Here is a 20,474-nt window from a genome sequence, read left to right on the forward strand (position 1 = left end):
GTACTGCTAAGAAGCGCCAAGTGATAACGATGGAAACAAAAGTGAAAATAATTGAGATAGTGGAGCGAGGTGAAAAAACAGTAAACGTCACTCACTCTTATAACATGAATCGTTCAACCATCAGTACAATTCTAAAGAACAAGGACAAGATCATGGAATATGTGAAGTCTGCTGTGCCAATGATGTCAATGATAATAGCGAAGAAGCGTGGAAAAGTGATGGAGGAGACAGAGAAGCTTCTCAGTGTGTGGGTGCAGAATCAGCATCAGCACTGAGTCCCTCTCAGCTTAATGCTGATTCAAGAGAAAGCCAAAAGCCTTTATGAAGCTTGAAGAAGAAACACGGCCAAGAATCAGAGGGCACATCTTTCAATGCCAGCCATGGCTGGTTTCATCAGTTCAAGGCTAGAGCCAACCTTCACAATGTAAAAGTAAGCGGTGAGGCAGCAAGTGCAGATACAGTAGCTGCCCAGGAATTTCCTGAAATGCTCTGAGAATTTTTTTTCCCCCCGCACAGGACCAACCTGTACTTTTTTATTTTTATTTTTTAAAAGACAAACTATTAAAAGTAAAATGAATGAAATCACATGAGATCAAGATACAAAGACAGAAATTCAATGTAGAAAAAAAGACCTTGCTGGGAAACAGTCAATGGGAAACACGGGAGACATTTCATAGACGCACAAAAAGCTCACGTTGTAAACAGGATTAAGCTGCTGTAGGTTCCTCATCACATCAGGGTTTCATTTTGCTCAGCCTGAGATCTCACTCGATTTCAAACTGCCTGTGATCCACTCGGTCTAGAAAAGCTTTCCATTCAATGTACACCTCCTTCCCTCGATTGTGGACGGCTAGTGCTTTGCCAATACCCTCTTCCTCCTTGAAGCCCTCCCAGTCCAGCTCGGACTTCTCTAGGGTGCTCATCTTCTGCTTCTTGGCTCCTATTTTCCCCAAAAGGCTGCTCATGCCCCTTGATCTTTTTTAACCCTGACCCGGCAGGAAGTGACGGCAGAGCTGAAGGGACATCAGCCTGGGGTTTTTCTTTCTCATTTTGCTTGAAGAAGGATTTGGCTTCTTTAGATGTAGCATCCACTTCCTTAGCCACCCTGACTTCTTCACCAGCAAAATCAAACACCTTGGTGATTTTAACTTTTTCTGTGTCTTTAGGTTTCTCTAGCTCTTCTGCTCTGACCAACAATTTACTTGAACTTGTCTCTTCAGCCTCCTCTCCTCTTTTAACTTGTGTACACGGAGGCACTTTTGATTTTAGTCCTACGTCATTGAGGAAGCTGGCCCATAGTTCATCTTCCTTCTTTTTCCTTGCATCCTCTGACTCAATGCCTTTTTCTTGCTCTGCAGCTGCATCTTCCCCCTCACTACTACTTCCTCCAGATTCCTCGTTGGCGTCCTCCTCGTCCTCTTCTAATGAGAGGCCACCTTGTTTTCTCTTCCTGGCCGGAATGCTCTGAGCCTTTCTTTTTCTCCCTTTGGTTTTCTGTGTCTGCTCTTCACCATCCACTTCATCTTCCTTCACTAATTCATTTACATCATCTTCACTATACTCTCCACCCGATGGCACGCAGTCTTCGTCCTCCTCCGAGGTGGAGAAGTCTTCAGAGTCGAATTCCTCCATGTCGCTGCCACGCGGGGTGGATGGAGCTGCAGCAGCTATCCCCAAAGGCAAAGCTCTAGGGAGAAACCATAGACAGAGATACGGCAGGGTCGGCGGCAGCTGGGGCGGCCCCCGCAGCGTGCTCTCAGAAATTATTGATGAAGGCGCGTATTTACCCGAGCAGATTTTTAATGTAGATGAGGCAGGACTGTACTGGAAGAGGATGCCAGACCAAAGTTACATCAGGAAGGAGGAAAAGTTGATGCCAGGCTATAAAGCAGCAAAGGATAGGTTAACTGTTGTTTGGTGGCAATGTTTCCGGTGATATGAAGCTGAAGCCCCTCTTAGTTTATCATTCAGAGAACCCAAGAGCCCTTCAAAACATAGCCAAGGGCTCTCTCCCAGTTGTGTGGAAGAGTAACCCCAAAGTCTGGGTTACACAGGCCGTTTTCCAGGACTGGTTTTTCCACCACTTTATCCAGGAGGTGGAGAAATATTGCTTGGAGAAGGACATCCCATTCAACATTCTTTTGCTGCTCGACAGTGCTCCAGGCCACCCCCCATTCATGGACGACTTTCATCCCAACATCAAAGTACTGCATCTGCCACCAAATACTACGTTGCTTATCCAACTTATGGACCAGGGAGTTATAGCGACTTTCAAGAAATATTATTTACATCACATTTCTTGTCAGGCAGCAAAGGTGAGTGATGAATTGGGAACAACCTTGTGACAATTTTGGAAGGACTATAACATCTACAAAGCCATAAAAAACATTGACTTTGCTTGGCACAAGGTTACAGCCGTCACCACGAACAGGGTTTAGAAGAAGCTTTGCCTGCAGTTTATTCACGGTTTTTGTGTATTTGAGAAGGTGGATGAGGAGTCCAAAGAAGTCTTCAGCAACTTAGTGACCCTCAGCAGGAAGCTGGAGATAGATCTGCAAGAGGACGGTTTCATTGAACTCCTTGCTGTGCAACACGAGGAGCTTACTAATGAAGGCCTGATGGAATTGGAGGCCCAGAAAAAGGACAAAGAGAGACAAGAGGAAGAAGAAGTAACTGAAGAACCGAAGAGATTCACGATGCAGGAAATGGCAAGGGGATTGTTTTTATCTGAGGAGGCACTGTTAGTTTTTGAGGTACAGGACCCGAACATAAAACGGTACATGAGGGTTGCAGCAGCCATTCAGAATGCAATCCAGTGCTACTGTGTCATCTATGATGAGAAAAAAAGAGCTACTACCCAGACATCACTGGATCATTTTTTCAAGAGGGTAGAAAGAATTGAATCCAGCAAGGAACCAGAACCTGTGCCATCAACATCAGGCGTGAGTGAACTTGCAGCTTGCCCTGTCTCCTATTGCTGATAATCCTTCGGCTCTACCATCTCCCACCTCCTCTCCCTCCTCCAGTCAGTAGCTCTTCTTGCCTGTTCACTCGATGCCAGCCCCTGTATGCCAGCTGTTGTACTGTACTACTGTACTTTTCAAGGTACTGTACTGTAAGATTAAAAGCGTTTTCATTATTTTGTGGTTTTTTTATGTATTATTTGTGTGAAAAGTATTATAAATCTATTATAGTACAGTAATATATAGCCAATTGTTTTAGTTGGGTACCTAGGCTAAATTTGTTGGGCCTACTAACAAATTGGACTTATGAATGCCCTCTTGGAATGGAACATGTTCATATGTAGGGGACTTACTGTATTTTTTACATTTTCACATTTTTGTTTGTGTCTGGAGGAGAAAGGGGTAATTTAGTTATTCAATTCTGAATGTTTTGCCAAAATAAAAATTTGGGCTAAAATTATATAATCATACACAATTTTAATATATTATATTATTTTAATATATTTTCACATATATATTATATATAATAAGGAATAAAGTATCCAGCATGTTTAATTATGAAGTCTATATACATATTACAGACATTAGTCATTACTCCACTATACTTATACGAAAATTTAGAGTTAGCAATTTATATGCACATTAAACTCATCAAATGCTAATGACAGTTTAAATAATATTTAATAGGCATTTCTTTGTAATTCTTTTAATAGTAGCAGTGAATATGATTAAGGTAGTTAAATATTCCCCCTGGGAAATGAATGCCTAAGAATCCACGTATGTCCTTTTGAAGACTTTAAGAAATTAATCAGAGATGTTTGGGTAATGTAGCAATTTCTTTGAAGACATATATTTAGTTAAAGAAATTAGGCAATTCTGTACTTTATAACTTTAGAGTGATGGCTATTCCTTATTATGTGCCTTCAAAGTCTTTTGCTTATAACTCTAGTATAACATTTACTTTGTTTTGCCTTTTATAATAACTACCAAATTAGGAATGAGTCTCCATTCAGACCACAAGTCTTACAGGGTAAGAGTAAATGTATTTGAAGTAGTAACACAATCATTGTTTAATGAATTCATAAGACATCATACGTAATTTTATTTCTCTCAGGATGTTAGGATATTTTAATCCTTAAATTTTACTGCTTACTTATCTCTCAAATTTACCCCCAATATGCTATCTCCATGGATATTGACATTTAAACATTTTCAATTATTTTCTGGATTATTACAATCACCCACTAAATAATCTCTCTGCAGCTAGACTTGCCTTTCTTATACTCTCTTCTACACTGCTGCCGAATTGATCTTTCTAAATGTTAATCTGATCAGATCACTCCCTGCTTGTCCCTACTTTATTAGTCAGGACTGTGATGGGAAATCAGTGTCACACACAAATGGGGCAATGGAGAAGATTTAAATGAAGGGACCGTTTTCAAAGATATGAGCAAGGTCAAAAGAATGGTAAAGACCTCAGGACTCTCAACAAGAGAAAGACACTACCACAAGGCATTCTAAAAGGAGAAAAGGAGAGGGCCTTTACCAAAACCAGGCAAGAGATCTGTAGCTACAGGAAAGGACCTCCAGATGAGACTGTGGCCCTAGGTTGAGGAAAGCAGTTATTGCCACACCCGATTGATTTGGATCAGGTAACCTAGAAGTAGAGCATAAGACAGGTAGTCTTGTGCAAGTGATCTTTGAGGAAGTTCTGAGGTGAAATCTGTAAGGGAGGAAGGAGAGTGAGAAAAGGCAAAAGATGAAATTAAGCAAAAATGTGATTTCAGGAGAGGTTTAGGTTCAATCTAATCCCATAGGACACTTCAGAACATAGATTGTAGAACTTGGGTTGGTCTAAATTTCTGGAAAAACTTGTAAAAGAAGCATCAGTAGGGTGAATTGCAGCCTTCTTTACTTCAATTGATTTTAAATTTGTAAATGATACTTATCATCTCCTTCTCCTTCTCCTTCTAAATTCCTCTTATTCTCACCTAGAACTTCAGATGGCCTCAGTAGCTTGTTTGGTGAGATGATTCAGACTCTCATCGCTGAGAGGCTTGATACCATTATTACCATACCTTTACCAGGCAATGATTGCTGTACTTGTTCATTTATAATTAGGTTAGGCATGGAAGTACCAAGAAATATCCTGTAGTTAACCTAAGTACTAAACATATTCCTCCATGCTCTTATTAAGTAACAACAACCATATCTCCTTAGGATCATCAGGTTAAAATACCCAAGTGTATACAATTGTGCCAGTATGGTAACTCCTTTCTTTGTTTGCTGGTCAATTTGAAAAACTCTAAGTGATCAGCTGTCAGCCATGGCTTAAGTTTAGTGAGACTTTTGCAGTGTCTTTGAGTGAAAGCATCCCTCTTCTGGGAAATAGGACCTCTAGGCCCACAGGGTCTTACGTTGAGCAAATGGAAAACACAGGTTCTCTCAGTCGGGCCCTGGAGTGACTGTGAAGTGAAGTCACACCTTCCTCCATCTCTTGGTTTCTGAACTCATTGAATAATATGGGACATAGCACCATATATGGCCATTGGTTTAGGATAAAGGTACTGCTCTCTGAAGGATAGTGTCCCCATTAAGGGGTATCATCTCCAAACTGATATTGCAGATGTGCCTTAAATGGGCATTTCCATGCTCTGTCAGGTCAGCAGCCTCCAAATGATTCAATACATGGTAACATCAGAGGATTTATTTGCCATGTTCCCATCATCATGCTTCTTTTGCCATTAAAAGGGTCTCTTGGTCTTAGGAGACAATATGTGGGATCCCATTCTATACATCACTCTGTGAGCCCTTGCATATTATGCTGACTGAGATACTGCTGTTAAAGAAAAAAGGTAAACACGTACTTGGAATATGTGTCACTCTGCTCTAGACAAATTATTGCCCTTGTCAGGATAAGAGGGGCACAGTGTTATCAAATTACCATCAAGTGTCTGTTTGGTTTCATCAAAGTATGGTATCATATCAGGGATTCAGCATTAGAATCTGTTTCTGGATAGGATGGACATTTAGCTGGGGCATTAGCTAGATCAACTTCAGTGAGAAGGGAGCCCATGCTATTCGGTCCAGAGGTAGTCTCCATCTCTGTCATCATGGCTACTCCATTCATGAGTCTATTCAGCAAGCATAGAAGTTGGTTTATAATCTATTGGACCAGTCATCCTCCATACCTGGTTAACATATGGTAAATTCCTCTTATTTTGTGTCCATTCCCATATGTGCACTCACATTCTACTTCCTTAGACATCCTTGTCCCTAAACTGCCAATTTTGTTCCTTACATGCCTCCAGCCAATTAACCAAGTCATTCACCACTGCCTATGCATTCCTGTATATCTTTGTTTTGAGTCACATGTCTCTCAACAAAATTGGGTGATGAATAATACTGACCAAAGCCCTCTCTACTGCTTGAATTTTCTCATCACTACTGTCTTTCAAGTCTTCCTCTGAGTGGGCTGTACTGTAACAGCAGCCCATTTGGGGCCCAAACTAAAACACCAGGCTGAACTATCCATTGACCAAGTCTGGGTTATTTTCTTCTTCTCCTAAGCTGGTCATAAAGAATCACCCCATGAGACCACAGTTGTGAGCTGTGTGAGTGGTATGTTTTGAGACTGTGCTGCGTGACATGGAAGTCTGAGACACTTATTTTTCCAGCTCACTTATGCCCTTAGGAACTGCTTAAGGCTGATCTAAGATGTAACCCTTCCATTTTTATAAATAATTGCTGCTTGGGCTGCTAAAGTTTATGACTTGGTGGGTTTGACAGCCACCAGCAGTGAGCAGTTTTGGTGTCACAGCTACTTGATGTTCCTTGGCCAGATATTTATTCTGCCTGTGATCCTGACTATCAAGGAGAAGTTGGGCTACTACTCCACAATGGAGGTAAGGAAAAGTATGTCTGAAATACAGGAGATCCGTTAGGGCATCTCTTAGTATTAACTTGCCCTGTGATTAAGGTCAACGGAAAAGCACAACAACATAATCCAGGAAGAACTACCAGATCCTTTGGAAATGAAGGTTTGGGTCACACTGCCACGTAAAGAACCATAACCAGCTGAGGTGTTTGCTGAAGGCAAAGGAAATACAGAATGGGTAGTAGAAGAAGTTATTTATAAATACCAGTTGTGACCATGTGACTAGCATCAGAAATAATGACTATAACTATCATGAGTATTTCCTCCTAATTTGTTATGAATAAGTTTTGTGTGTATTTATATATATATTAAGCAAATAGCCTTGTTTTCTTTCCTCTCATATTTCCTTACCATATAACATAAGATTTATTGACTTTCTATCAGCATTTAAGTATTGTTAATTTTAAATCATAGTATTTAAGTTATGGGATAGCAGAAGAGTAAACATCACTCAAGGATTTTACTTCCTCCTCTGGAGAAAAGATTAGTGCATTTTCAGTTGTATGCAGGATTGCTGTATCATGTAAGGTGGTATTATGACTTTGTTATTATCTTTTTTGGAGATTAAGTATGGTTTAAGAAGATATGTATAGGGGAGGAGACCAAGATGGCGGAATAAGAGGATGCAGAGTTAACCTCCTCCAACGAACACATCAAAAATACATCTACATGTGGAGCAATTCTCACTGAAACAAACTGGGGACTGTCAGAGAGACTTTTACACATCCAAGGCTGTAAGAAAGATCCACACGGAATCAGGTAGGAAGGGAAGAAAAGTGATCATGTCAGGACCTTTGCCCCTAGTAGGGGATACAGAAGAGAAGGAGGATGACACAGGCTCAGAGATCCTGCCTGGGGAATGAGCAGTTTGAACCACATAGGTCAGAGACCCGGAGCCTGAGTCCCCTTATCTGGTTTGAAAACCAGTGGACTGACATGTGGACTGTAAGAAGTCTAGACTCCACTCATGAGGAGTGCACACACACTTGATTACTCCAGAAACAGGCTGGGGGGAGCAGATTAAAATTGCCCAGGACTCTAGCTGGTTTCCTGCAACCATCCCAGCGTGCACCCCAGCCCAGGACTAGAGCCCTCTCCAACCCCTCTTGCTCCTCAGTGCAGCTCCACACTAGGGTAAAGGCTGCCACAGCCGAGGAGAGAATGCAGTTGAGGGGGACAAATCCGGTTTGGACTCAGCACAGCATCTGAGTGGGGCAAGGGCAACCATTACTGGTGCTCATGAAGGCAGCAGATCAGGATTGGTCTGGAACTCTAACTGGTGTGCTGGGACCACTGCAATGCGCACCCTGGCCCACACCAGGTGTCCACTCCAGCCCCTCTTGCTCCAGCGCTGCTCACCTCTGGGGTGAGGGTGCTGGTGCTGGGAGCTGAAAGAGAACACACTTAGTGGGAACAGAAACAGCTCAGACCGGATCCTCAGGGCTTCTACTCCAGCAACTTGGGACCCAATCCCACCCCCAATAAGGTAGTGTTGACACTAAGCAGAAGAGAAGTCCTAGCTCCTACCTGGATCTGGCTCTAGACTCTCCAGTCCCACCTTCCACCAAGGTCATAGCTGGTAGCACACCTTGAGGGAAGAAAGAAGGAAATAATAAAGATTAGAGAGAAAATAAATGAAATACAGACCCCAAAAAAAGCAATAAAAAAGATCAGTGAAACCAAGATCTAGTTTTTTGAAAAAATAAACAAAATTGGTAAGCTTTTAGCCAGGCTCATCAAGAAATAAAGAGAGCGGATGCAAATAAATAGAATAAGAAATGAAAAAGTAGAAATAACAGCCAATATTAAAGAGATGCATAAAGTCATAAGAGACTATGAAAAGTTATATACCAATAAATTGGACAACCTAGAAGAAATGGATAAATTTATAGAAACATACAATCTTCCAAGACTGAACCAGGAAGAAACAGACAATCAGAACAGACTGATCAGTAGTAGTGAAACTGAATTTAGAATTTAAAAAAAATCTCCCAGCAAACCAAAGGTCAGAACCTGATGGCTTCACAGGTGAATTCTACCAAACATATAAGGAAAAGCTAACATGTCAAACTATTCCAAAAAATTGAAGAGGACAGAATGCTTGCAAATTCATTCTACAAATCTACCATTACCCTGATACCAAAACCAGACAAAGACACTACAAAAAAAAGCAAATTACAGACCAATATCTCCAATGAATATAGATGTAAAAATCCTCAGAAAAATTAGCAAATAGAATTCAAAAATATATTAAAAAGATCATATACCATGATCAAGTGGGATTTATTAGGGATGCACAGATGGTTCAAGATCCACAGATCGATCAGTCATACACCATGTTATCAAAAGGAAGGATAAAAATTATATGACCATTTCAATAGTTGCAAAAAGAAATCATTTGATAAAATTCTACATCCATTCATGACAAAAACTCTAGTCAAAATGGGTATAGAGAGAACATATCTCAACATAATAAAGGGCATTTATGACAAATCCACCGCTAACATCATACAGTTAGTGAAAAGCTGAGAGCTTTTCCTCTAAAATCAGGAACAAGACAAGGATGCCCATTCTTGCCACTTCCATTAACATAGTACTGAAAGTCCTAGCCACAGCAGTTAAACAAGAAAAAGAAATAAAATGCATCCAAAATGGAAGGGAAGAAGCAATGCTGTCACTATTTGCAGATAACATAATACTCTGTATAGAAAACCCTGAAGTCTCCACAAAAAAACTATTAGAACTAATAAATGAATTCAGTAAAATTGTAGGATACAAAATTAATACATGCAAATCTGTTGCTTTTCTATACACTAATAATAAACTACCAGAAAAAGAAGAAATAAAACAATCCTGTTTAAAATTGCATCAAAAAGAATAAAATAACTAGAAAGAAACTTAACCAAGGAGGTGAAAGACCTATACTCTGAAAACTATAAAACAGTGATGAAGGAAATTGAAGATGATACAAATGGAAAGATATCCTGTGCTCTTGGATTAGAAGAATTAATACTGATAAAATGTCCATACTACCCAAAGCAAACTACATATTTAATGCAATCCCTATCAAAATATCCATGACACTTCACAGAACTAGAACAAATAATCCTAAAATTTATATGGAACCACAAAAGACCCCAAATCACCAAAGCCATCTTAAGAAAAAAAGAACAAAGCTGAAGGTATCATATGCCCTGATTTCAGACTATACTGCAAAGCTACAGTAATCAAAACAGTATGGTACTAGCACAAAAACAGACACATAGATCAATGGAACAGAATAGAGAGCCCAGAAATAAACACATGCACTTATGGTCAATTAATCTATGGCAAAGGAGGTAAGAATATACAATGGGAAAAGACAGTGTCTTCAATAAGAAGTGCTGAGAAATCTGGACAGCCACATGTAAAAGAATGCAAATAGAATATTTTCTCACACCACATACAAAAGTAGAATCAAAATGGATTAATGATCTAAATGTAAGACTATAAATCATAAAACTCCTAGAAGAAAACATAGGCAGAACACTCTTTGACATAAATCATAGCAATGTTTTTTTTTAATCTGTTCCTAAGGCAAAAGAAAAAAAGGAAAAATAAACAAATGGGGCCTAATTAAACTTAAAAGTTTTTGCACAGCAAGGAAAATCATCAGCAAAATGAAAAGAAAACCTACTAAATGGAGAAAATATTTGCAAATGTTATAACTGATAAAGGGTTAGTATCCAAAATATATAAACAGCTCATACAACTCTATGAAAAAAACAAACAACTCAATTTAAAAATGGGGAAAAATACCTGAATAGACATTTTTTTCCAAAGAAGACATACGGATGGTCAACATGAACAAGAAAAAATGCTCAACATTGCTAATCATCAGAGAAATGCAAATCAAAACCACAGTGAGACATCACATCACACCTTTCAGAATGGCTCTCATCAGAAAGACTACAAATTACAAATGTTGGTGAGGATATGAATAAAAGGAAACCCTTGTACACTGTTGATGGGAATGTATATTGGTGCAGCCACTATGGAAAACAGAATGGAGGTTCCTCAAAAAACTAAAAATAAAACTAGCATATAACCCGGCAATTCCACTTCTGGGTATGTACCCCAAGAAAACAGAAACACTAATTCGAAGCACCTCAATGTTCATAACAGCACTATTTGCAATAGCCAAGATATAGAAACAACCTAAGGTCCATCAACAGATGAATGGATAAAGAAGTTGTGGTATATACACATATATCACAATGGAATATATATATATATACAAATGGAATATTACCCACACAAAAAAAGGAAATTTTGCCAATTTCAACAACATGGATGGACCTGGAGGGTATTATGCTTAGTGAAATAAGTCAGATAGAGAAAGATAACTACTGTATCATTTATATGTAAGATCTAAAAAAAATAAAGCATATGAATGAGTATAACAAAACAGAAACAGACTCACAGATATAGAGAACAATGTAGTGGTTACCAGTGGGGAGAGGGAAAGAGGGAGGGGCAAGTTAGGGGCAGGGGATTAGGAGGTACAAACTACCATGTGTAAAATAAATAAGCTATAAAGTATATTGTGCAGAACAGAGAATATAGCCAGTATTTTATAATAACTTTAAATGGAGTATAATCTAAAAAAACATTGGATCACCATGTTGTACACCAGAAATTAATATAATATTTAAGTAAACTATACTTCAATAAAAATATAAAATAAAATTAAAATTAAACATATGTTTAGATGCCAAGTTGACAAAAGGCAGACTTGTGATGGTTAATTTTATGTGTCAACTTGACTGGGCTAAGAGATGCCCAGATATCTGTAAAACATTATTTATGTGTGTGTCTGTGAGGGTGTCGCTGAAGAAATTAACATTTGAATCAGTAAATTGAGTAAAGAAGATCTCCCTTACCAATGCAGGTTGGCATCATCCAAAACACTTAGGGCCTAAATAGCACAGAAAGGCAAAAGAAGGGTAAATTTGCTTTCTGCTTGAGCTAAGATATCCATCTTCTTCTGTCCTCAGACATTGGTGCTCCTAGTTTTCTGGTCTTTGGCATTGGACTGAATTATACTGCCAGGTTTTCTGGGTCTCCAGCTTGCAGATGGCAGATTGGAGGACTTCTTAGCTTCCATAATCAAGGCCAAGTCCTATCATAAATACACATATATATAATTTTATCTATACTTATAAAATATATTTTGTGTATTATTGGTCTGTTTCTCCAAAGAACCTGAACTAATACACCATGCCGGGCAGTATTCCAGCAGCTGCATTTTGAATGATGTTTTCTGCAGCAGATGGCATGCTCTTGCTCCAAAATCTCAGTTGCCTGTTTGAAACTCTTCTGTTGGGGCTTGCCAGAGACTCCATGAATATCTTCATCTCCTACAGATAACTCATGCACCATTATAGGATCTTCTGGGTTACATGATCCAAGTGGTAGGACTACTTGTACTATGGCCTCTATGTGTCCTTTCTTGCCCAGGGTCCCTACTGAAGCCTGGAAGCTTTCCACATCACTTGCTAAATCATTCAGTGCAGTGTGATGTTTGCTCCACATTGCTTCTTATTTAATGGTAGAATGCACAAGGTAAAATAATTTCCCCTTTGCCTTGGACCAGGGCCCCAGACCATTGACTCCCTAAAAGGATCACAGATGTGACAAGCCACTGGATCTCTGTATGGCTTATCTTTCCTACTCTCTGAAGCTTGTGTGTCTTATGGCATCCAGAGTCACCTAGGCTGTGAATTCAGCTTCCTCTGAAGTTCTGATATTCTCAATATCAAGTCCTTTGCCTATTCAGCAGCTCAGTATGCCTTTCAGTTGCAGGTGATAAGGATCTCTTTAAAGACTGCCAAGGAAGACCTCTGACTTTCACACTTACCTTTAATAGATGATTAGTTATTTTCTCTCCAGAATGCACCAGCAGGCACTCACCAGTAGTCACCCAATTCCATATTCCTTAATTTTATTATTTTCCCTCTATCTCTCAAATGTCAGAGTCCCTGTAAAAGCTAGTGCACTTCCATCATCTTAGCAATTGTACTACTATGACATCCAAGGAACTATCAATACACTGCTTGTCATTAGGTACAGGGTCTTCATTGCCATTCAGCTGGTATATGATCCAACTCCAGAATTACATCTTTAGAGTTTGCTTTATAGGACCATTTCTGGTACGAACTGTCTTAAATTGGGTTCCCTAGAAGCAGAATCTGAGGTAGAGAATCTAAAACAAGTGATTTATTCAGGGAATGCTCTCAGGATAAACCTTTAAAGAGGGGAGGAAAAGAGGACAGGGCAAAGAAGAAGCTAGACAAAGATATGGTTTCAAGAGAAATTCATCCTCAACCTGAACCCATGAAGAGCTCTGAAGTCTCAGTTGTTTATAGAGGTTGCACTACTTATATCCAAGGATGCTGGGTTGTTATAACCTTGTATTAGTCGACCACTGATAACTGACCACTGGTAAAGTGGAGGATTGCATAACTTTCTAGGCATCTCCTGGTAAGGCAGTGCCCACTAGCTAAAGGCTCTCCCCATTACTGCTAAAATATAAGTTGTCAGTAGCCAAGACCTGCAGCATCTGGGGAATGAGTGTAACATTCTGGCACACCAGTCCCCCTCCCCTCCAGCTTTCTGATTTCCTAAAGGTGCTTCTCTTTGATCAAAGTCAGAGGGCAAGAGAGACCACAGATGCAACTATAAAGATACAATTCTTAGGACACAGAGCAAGGTAGAGATGGTTGCATAACGGATGCAGAGGAGCACACAGAAAAGGTCCTGTGCTTCTGCATAAAGTCACTTGGGGCTCCCACATAACCTAAAAGATTAAGCCACAGTCCTCAGCATGGCAGGCTCTTCACAGTCTCTCTTCCTTGCCTCCCTTGAAGCTTTATACTTCATGGCTATTTACCTGATATAACATAGGCCCTGGCCAACATTTCTCAGACTTTTATTTCTGAAATACTTTTCTTCTTGCCTGATATTCCCCTTCCCAATCTCATTACATCTTCCTGCCCCCCTACCACAACTTCCCCCTTCTGGACCACACACACACACACACACACACACACACACACACACACAGAGTTTATCCTAACAACAATCACTCTACTCTAGTTCTTATGAGTCAGTTTCTCAAATAGATCTTAAATTACTTGAGAAGAGAGATGGCTTTGTTTTTCAATTGCTCTGCCACAGAATAGCAACGAGTGAATGAATGGAAGAAATAATGAATGATTCATTCATATCCTTCAAGGGTCAGTTATAAGTAACATCTTTTTTAATGTCATCTCTGGCCTCTCATTCCTGTCTCAAATTTTAGATGCCCCTCCACTCTGTTTTCATAACCCTTGACCTACATTTTTCATAGGATTCACCATAGGGTGTTATAATGATTTGGTCAGGTGCCTGTCACCTGCACTGTAATATGAGCCTTTCATCATTATATTTCCAGTGCCTAGCAAATAATAGGTCCTTGAAGAATATGAAAGATGGATAAATGATTGAATGAGTGAACGAGTGTAAGAGACAGTGACAAACCATAAAATTTCCAGGAAAGGGAGCAGATTTTTCTTTTTAGAATCAAATGAAGAATTGAAAATTACAATAAAATGGAATTTTAATAAGTGTGGCATGTTCAATGGGTTGCACAATATTTGACAGAATATCATAGATAGACAGATAATAGATAGCTTATATAGAAAGAGATAAGGAGATAGAGATAGAGATAGACTTAGGGTGGTTTTATCTGATTAGCTTTCAATTCGGATCAGAGAACATTTCCAATTTCTAGTATATGTAATATTATCTATAGTTCTTGAGTAAGGATACATTTAAGTTAATGTGTTTAAGGTACTCAACACTGCTAATTTGTTAATATATGAGTATCACTGGCACAAAAATTTCTAAGAATCTGATGAATCTCTAGACGAACAGCCTTTAGACAAAATAGTTTTAAAACACCTTGATCTGAAAATTATGGCTCTTCAGGGTTCTCAAACCCAAAATTTATTTAATTCAAAAAGCTTCTCTTGAAGAATTGTATGGAGAAAAAGCTTTTATCTTATTCTTTGGGGTGATCTTTCAGTGAGCTGTTGCATGACACACATGTTAATGCTTCAGCACAGGGAGTCTTGGTTGTTTATGAACTTTGTTGAGTGCAAAGGTTTATTTGCATCGTCTGATAGCTTTTGACAGGAGTTTAGCTCTTCTAATGGCAATAATAGTCATCTGTTTTTCTAAGCACTCTGATTAAAATAAAGCAAGGAAATGAAAATGTGTTTAAACATGTTTCAGACTAATAATGTCAGTCTAAACCAACTGGAAATACAAGTGCTGTCTTGGTGATCTTCCTTCTAATCTTGATCCTTAGTAAAGCAAAGTCAATGCAACCACAGTTCCCAAGCTCAGTGTGACTATTTTTACCCAATTTCTTTACCTCTTCAATCATAGTATATCTTATCAGTAACAAAAATAAAAACATGCTATATTATCTATGATTAAATCATCTCTGTTTAGTTTTCCTGTACCTACTATTTTATTTTGAAGTAAAATGGGGCAACTCTGCATTGCTCAATATTATCTTTTGTTTTCAATCTTATTTCTTCTAACTTAATACAAAAAGGAAAATTTTAAGAGTTGGCAAGGACCGTAGAGATAGTTTTATCCGGTCTTCTACTTTTATCTTTGTGAACAACTTGAATCCAGAGAAATTGCACAAGTGAGTAGGTGACTATGCTAGGAAGAGAACCCCATTTTCCTGATTAATATTCTCTGTCTCCATTTATCCCACACTACTATTAAGGTGCTATTAATGTCTCTATTCACTCATTCATTCATGAGTTCATAAATGTAAAGCTCTTAGAATCTTAGAACTTAGTGTCTGGTGCATATAATATTTATTAATATCTTATTTTTCTTATAATTATCATTTAATTACATTATTTCATTATATGTAATTAGAGTTTTTGTTAAATCAGAAACATATGAATAATTGTCTATAATATATTTACATTGCCTCTCCTTTCCAGGAGAATCACTGTACTTTATAAAACATTTACTCATTAATGTAGGTAGAATAATAGCCCCTCCCAAAGATGTCTGAACCTTAATTCCCCAGACCTGGAATATGTCATATTTCATGGCAATGGTAGAAGAATTAAGGCTGTAGATGGAATTAAGGTTGCTAATCAACTGACCTTGAGTTGTGGAGATTGTTTTGGATTATCCCAATGCCACCAATGTTATCATAAAGGTCTTTATAAGTGCAAGAGAGAGGCAAAAAAGAGAGAAGAGAGTTGGCAGTGAGAAAAGAACTTAGGCCAAAGTTGCCAACTCTGAAGATGGAGGAAGAGAGCCAGAAGTCAAGGAATGCAGGTGGCATTCCGAATCTACAAAAAAAAGGAACAGAGCCTACAGAAAGGTAAGGAAGCTCTGCAGACATCTTAATTTTAGCCCAGTGAGACCCACTGCAGTCTTCTGAACTACAGAACTGTAGGATAATAAATGTGTAATTTTAAGCCACTACGTTAGTGGTAATTTGTTACAGTATCCACAGGAAATGAATATACTCATTTTTAAAGGAATATAAAAAGAACATTTTTAGATGTAGAACCTGTGCATTTGGTCAAAGCGATTGTAGAAGTGTGACCAGAACACTCTAGTACAGTGCTAAACAGTAGAAGAATTTGAGATAATGGAATATCCCACATCTGTATTGTCCAGTGTATAGCCCTTCACTACACTGAGCTCTTGAAATGTGGCAAGTACGCCAGAGAAACTGAATTTTTTGATTTAATTTTAATTAAAATTTAAATAGCCACATGTGAATAGGGGCTAATAAATTGGACAGCACAGTTAGTGTTTGGTTTATAATTAAATGTTTCTCCCCTATCCTGCCAAGATAATGTAGCAAGTCAGAAAACAAGTCTTTGCCTGCTAAAGTATTTGAACCCTGTTTAGTAGATTATGTACTTGGTAAATATTTAATGAAGTCTGTGGGAATGTGGTGGCAGCCACCATTAATATCAAGGAGGTAGAGGAAGACAGTTACTGGGGGTAAGATAACAACTTTTTGCAGCCAAATTCCAGCAGGTTTGGCCTCTGCCGGCAATAAGGTCAAGGGTATCCAACCAGCAAACTGCACACATCCAGTGGCATTGATCCCACATGTGTCTGATATTACAGGGCAGAGTAACAGAAAAGCAGTTCAAATTCACTCCCAACTGTGGGGCTCTTGCAATGTCGTGTTCTTTGTCCTCTTTGTATTTCTCCTGTTTACTCACTGATTTTGGTTCAACCTGCTTTAACCTCTACCTTGTGCAACTTTCATAGAATAAGTAGTCTTTTCTAAGGCTTTCACAGGTGGGACAAAAAATGGGATGCAGGGGAGGGCTGAAACAGCGGCAGACTTTTTTGTGAGTTTAGTTTTTAATTAGAAGGTAAAAGCACATACACATCTTTGGAAAATTAATTTCAGCTAGTTGTGGTTATTTTTCAGTGGGTTATGGGATTTTAATTATGTACTTATACTTCATTTTATGGCACAATAAGGCAGCTTCTCCCATTGCAAAATTTCTCACTTCTCCCCACTCTCCATTCTCACTGTTAAGTACTGGTTCAGATCCTCATTGTCTTCCTCCCACACCAACCATTATAAGAGATAAGACTTACTAAGCAATCAATATGTGCCAGCTGAGGGGCTAAGCATAAATATTTTAAATCACATACAGGCATACAAGAGTCATCTCCACTCATCTGTTCACACATTCACTTAATTACCCAACACTTCTTGAGCACCTACTATTCACTCTGATATGACTCTGGTCTGAGGACTTGTTGAGGGCTCAGTCTATGGATGTCCCTGTACGGGTGGTTTGGAGACTCGCGAAGAGGGTGAAGATAAGCATGTGCTTCAGGTTAGCACAGGCCACCGCATAAGCTCTCTGCCTCAGAAGCCAGATCCACTGAGTATGGATGCCAAGTCTGCCCTTTACCAGCTGTGTAACTTGGGGCAAACTACTTTGCTTATCTGGGCCTCAGTTTCCTCATCTGCTGTGATCAATACCTAACTCACTGGCTGTTTTAAGTACTAAGTGAACTCATACAGATAAAGCTCTTAGAATCTAAATGATCAGTAAGCATTAGTTAGTGTATTGATTAATTTTATGTCTCCACATGGCTAGGCTATAGTGGTCAGTTGTTTGGTCAAACACCAGTCTAGATGTTGCTGTTAAGGTATTTTTTTAGATGTGATTAACATTTAAATCACTAGACTTTGAGTAAAGCAGATTACTCTCCGTAATGTGGGTGGGCCTCGTCTAATCAGTTGAAAGCCTTAAGAATAAAGACTGAAGTTTCTGAAAAAAAATAGAATTCTCAAACCTGCAAGATTTTAAACTCAAGCTTGCAACATCAACTCTTACTGAGTCTCCAGCCTGCTGGCCTACTCTACAAATTTCAGACTTGGCAGCTCTCACAATTTCATGAGCCAACTCTTTAAAATAAAGAATAGTTAGAATAAATAAAGAATAAATAAAGAATTATTTGAAATAAATCTCTCCTTCTCTATGTATATACATATAATACGTAACATATTATTTTATATTATATGCATATAACTTGTCTAACATCATGTTTAATACAGGAATCTATCTATCTATCTATCTATATCTCCTATTGGTTCTGTTTCTCCGGAGAACCTTGCCTCATACAGTTAGTGTTACATTAAGGAGATTAAAAGTAAAATATCATAATTTGACCTTGATTCTTGATGGTCAAATTAGTGGGGTGTCTCTAACATCTCTGACATTTAAAAGGAAACCTTCCCCTAAACAGAACATAAGCAAAGGGATAAAGTAAGTGAACAGTCCTTCACCAGCTTGCTTCAAAGTAAATTATTATGATTCAAAGAGTAGATTTTATGGCAAAATTCCATCTTTTTTTCTCTCTCTTTTCTGAAGAGATAGATCTGCTAGGCTGGGAGCTGATGGGAGGGACTAAGGGGGAAATTTATGTCCACATGATAACTAGACAGAGACTTAATACAAATCATAAACTAAGGATTTTCCCACCTAACCTTCTGAAGAGACATGCTGATCTGCAGTCATGCGGTACCGTATCTCCATCCTCCCTCTGCTCTTGGCTCATCCCTTCTCGGAAAGGACGCTACACAGGACTTGGAGGGGAACACTGTCGAGGGCCAGGAGAAAGGGCCCAGAAATCTCATCTAAAGCCCCCCCATCCCTCGCATCACTGCCTTTTCGATTTCTGAATATAAAATATCTGCCTGCTAGAAACAGTTCCTATCCTGTCACCATGATTTAACGATGACATTAAGTGGGATTCTAACATAATCAAGGCAAGAAAAAGAGTCTTTCTGAAAAAATGTGAGGATCATTTGTAAATGGCAGGGTTAGTAAATTAAATATATCTGTTCTGCTTGATATAATAACCACCATTTCATGTGCTTACTATGTACTAACTACTGTTTTAAGTAATGCACACATATTAACTTGCTTAACCATCACAGCACGATGAAGTAGAGTTTTACTGACTCATTTGAAAGAGGAAAAATCTAAGGCTCAAGTATGTTGCATAAATTTTCCAAAGTTACTCTACTAGTAAGTGATAGAACCAGGATTCAAAAATTTGTGCTTTAAACCACTTAACACCTCGTTACTTTCTCAAAAACTCCAAGGGGACTCAAAGGACTGTTTTAAATAGTAGTTATGACAGGCAAGCACCAATGGTTTTTAGTATTGGTAACCTTCATGTTCTAATACTAGAATTCATGTTAAACTTTCACATTTGTACTGATTCCTCTCTCAAGCCCTAAATAATTATACAGCCAATTGTTTACTTAGAAATGTGTTCATCCATTCTGCTTTTATGACCTGAGAAAGCCTGAAAAGTCAACAGTAACATGCATTGTCACTAAGTGAAACATTTATCTCCCAATGGCTTTCCTATGCTCATCATTCCCCGTTTCTGAGAATCTGCCATGCTTCCTCTTGGGATTGTTTCTTTGTCTCTACTCTCTTCTATCATTCTTAGTCTCATAGTTTTAATTCTGAACTGACTGGAACAAAAAGACAGGACTATTTGATTCACATGGTGGTGGTCTCGTCCTATAGCATATTATGAGAACCTCCTCTGAGCTTAATAGTCCTGGGGAACAAATAAATCAGATGTGATTGACACCTCTTCATCTACAACCACAGGACCCCACAGAACATTCATCTGGACATAGAAGGAACTGCTAACTGTGGGCCCAGACTCTGAGGACTCAACCTGGATGTGGTCCTGCCCTACAGAGCTGCCTGAGAGCCTTCCTGGGGTCTGAGGTGGCTTTCAGATAAGGGACATCACCCACTTGTTTTAATCTTGCTTACTCCAAATTAAATCTCTTCATCCAGCTCATGTATTACCCTATTCATTGCTAGTCCCCAAATCTCTGTGCAGACTTATCCTTTGGATTTAAACCTTCAGAAGATATCTGGATACAGCCAGGTGGAAGTGAGGGTGGTAGGGTTTTGGGTGTTTTGCTTTTTCGC

General features: G+C 38.9%; 1 protein-coding gene across 1 annotated transcript; it reads right to left on the minus strand.

Moving 5' to 3' along the window:
* Positions 1-695: 695 nt before the first annotated feature.
* On the minus strand, positions 696-1,632 carry LOC133093439 (craniofacial development protein 1-like). The gene is given in 2 exon segments (XM_061193279.1): positions 696-980; positions 982-1,632. Coding segments are annotated over 2 exon segments (897 nt in total). The 3' UTR covers positions 696-734.
* Positions 1,633-20,474: the final 18,842 nt, after the last annotated feature.

Source organism: Eubalaena glacialis, chromosome 6 (assembly GCF_028564815.1).
Source record: "Eubalaena glacialis isolate mEubGla1 chromosome 6, mEubGla1.1.hap2.+ XY, whole genome shotgun sequence".
NCBI classification, from domain to species: domain Eukaryota; kingdom Metazoa; phylum Chordata; class Mammalia; order Artiodactyla; family Balaenidae; genus Eubalaena; species Eubalaena glacialis.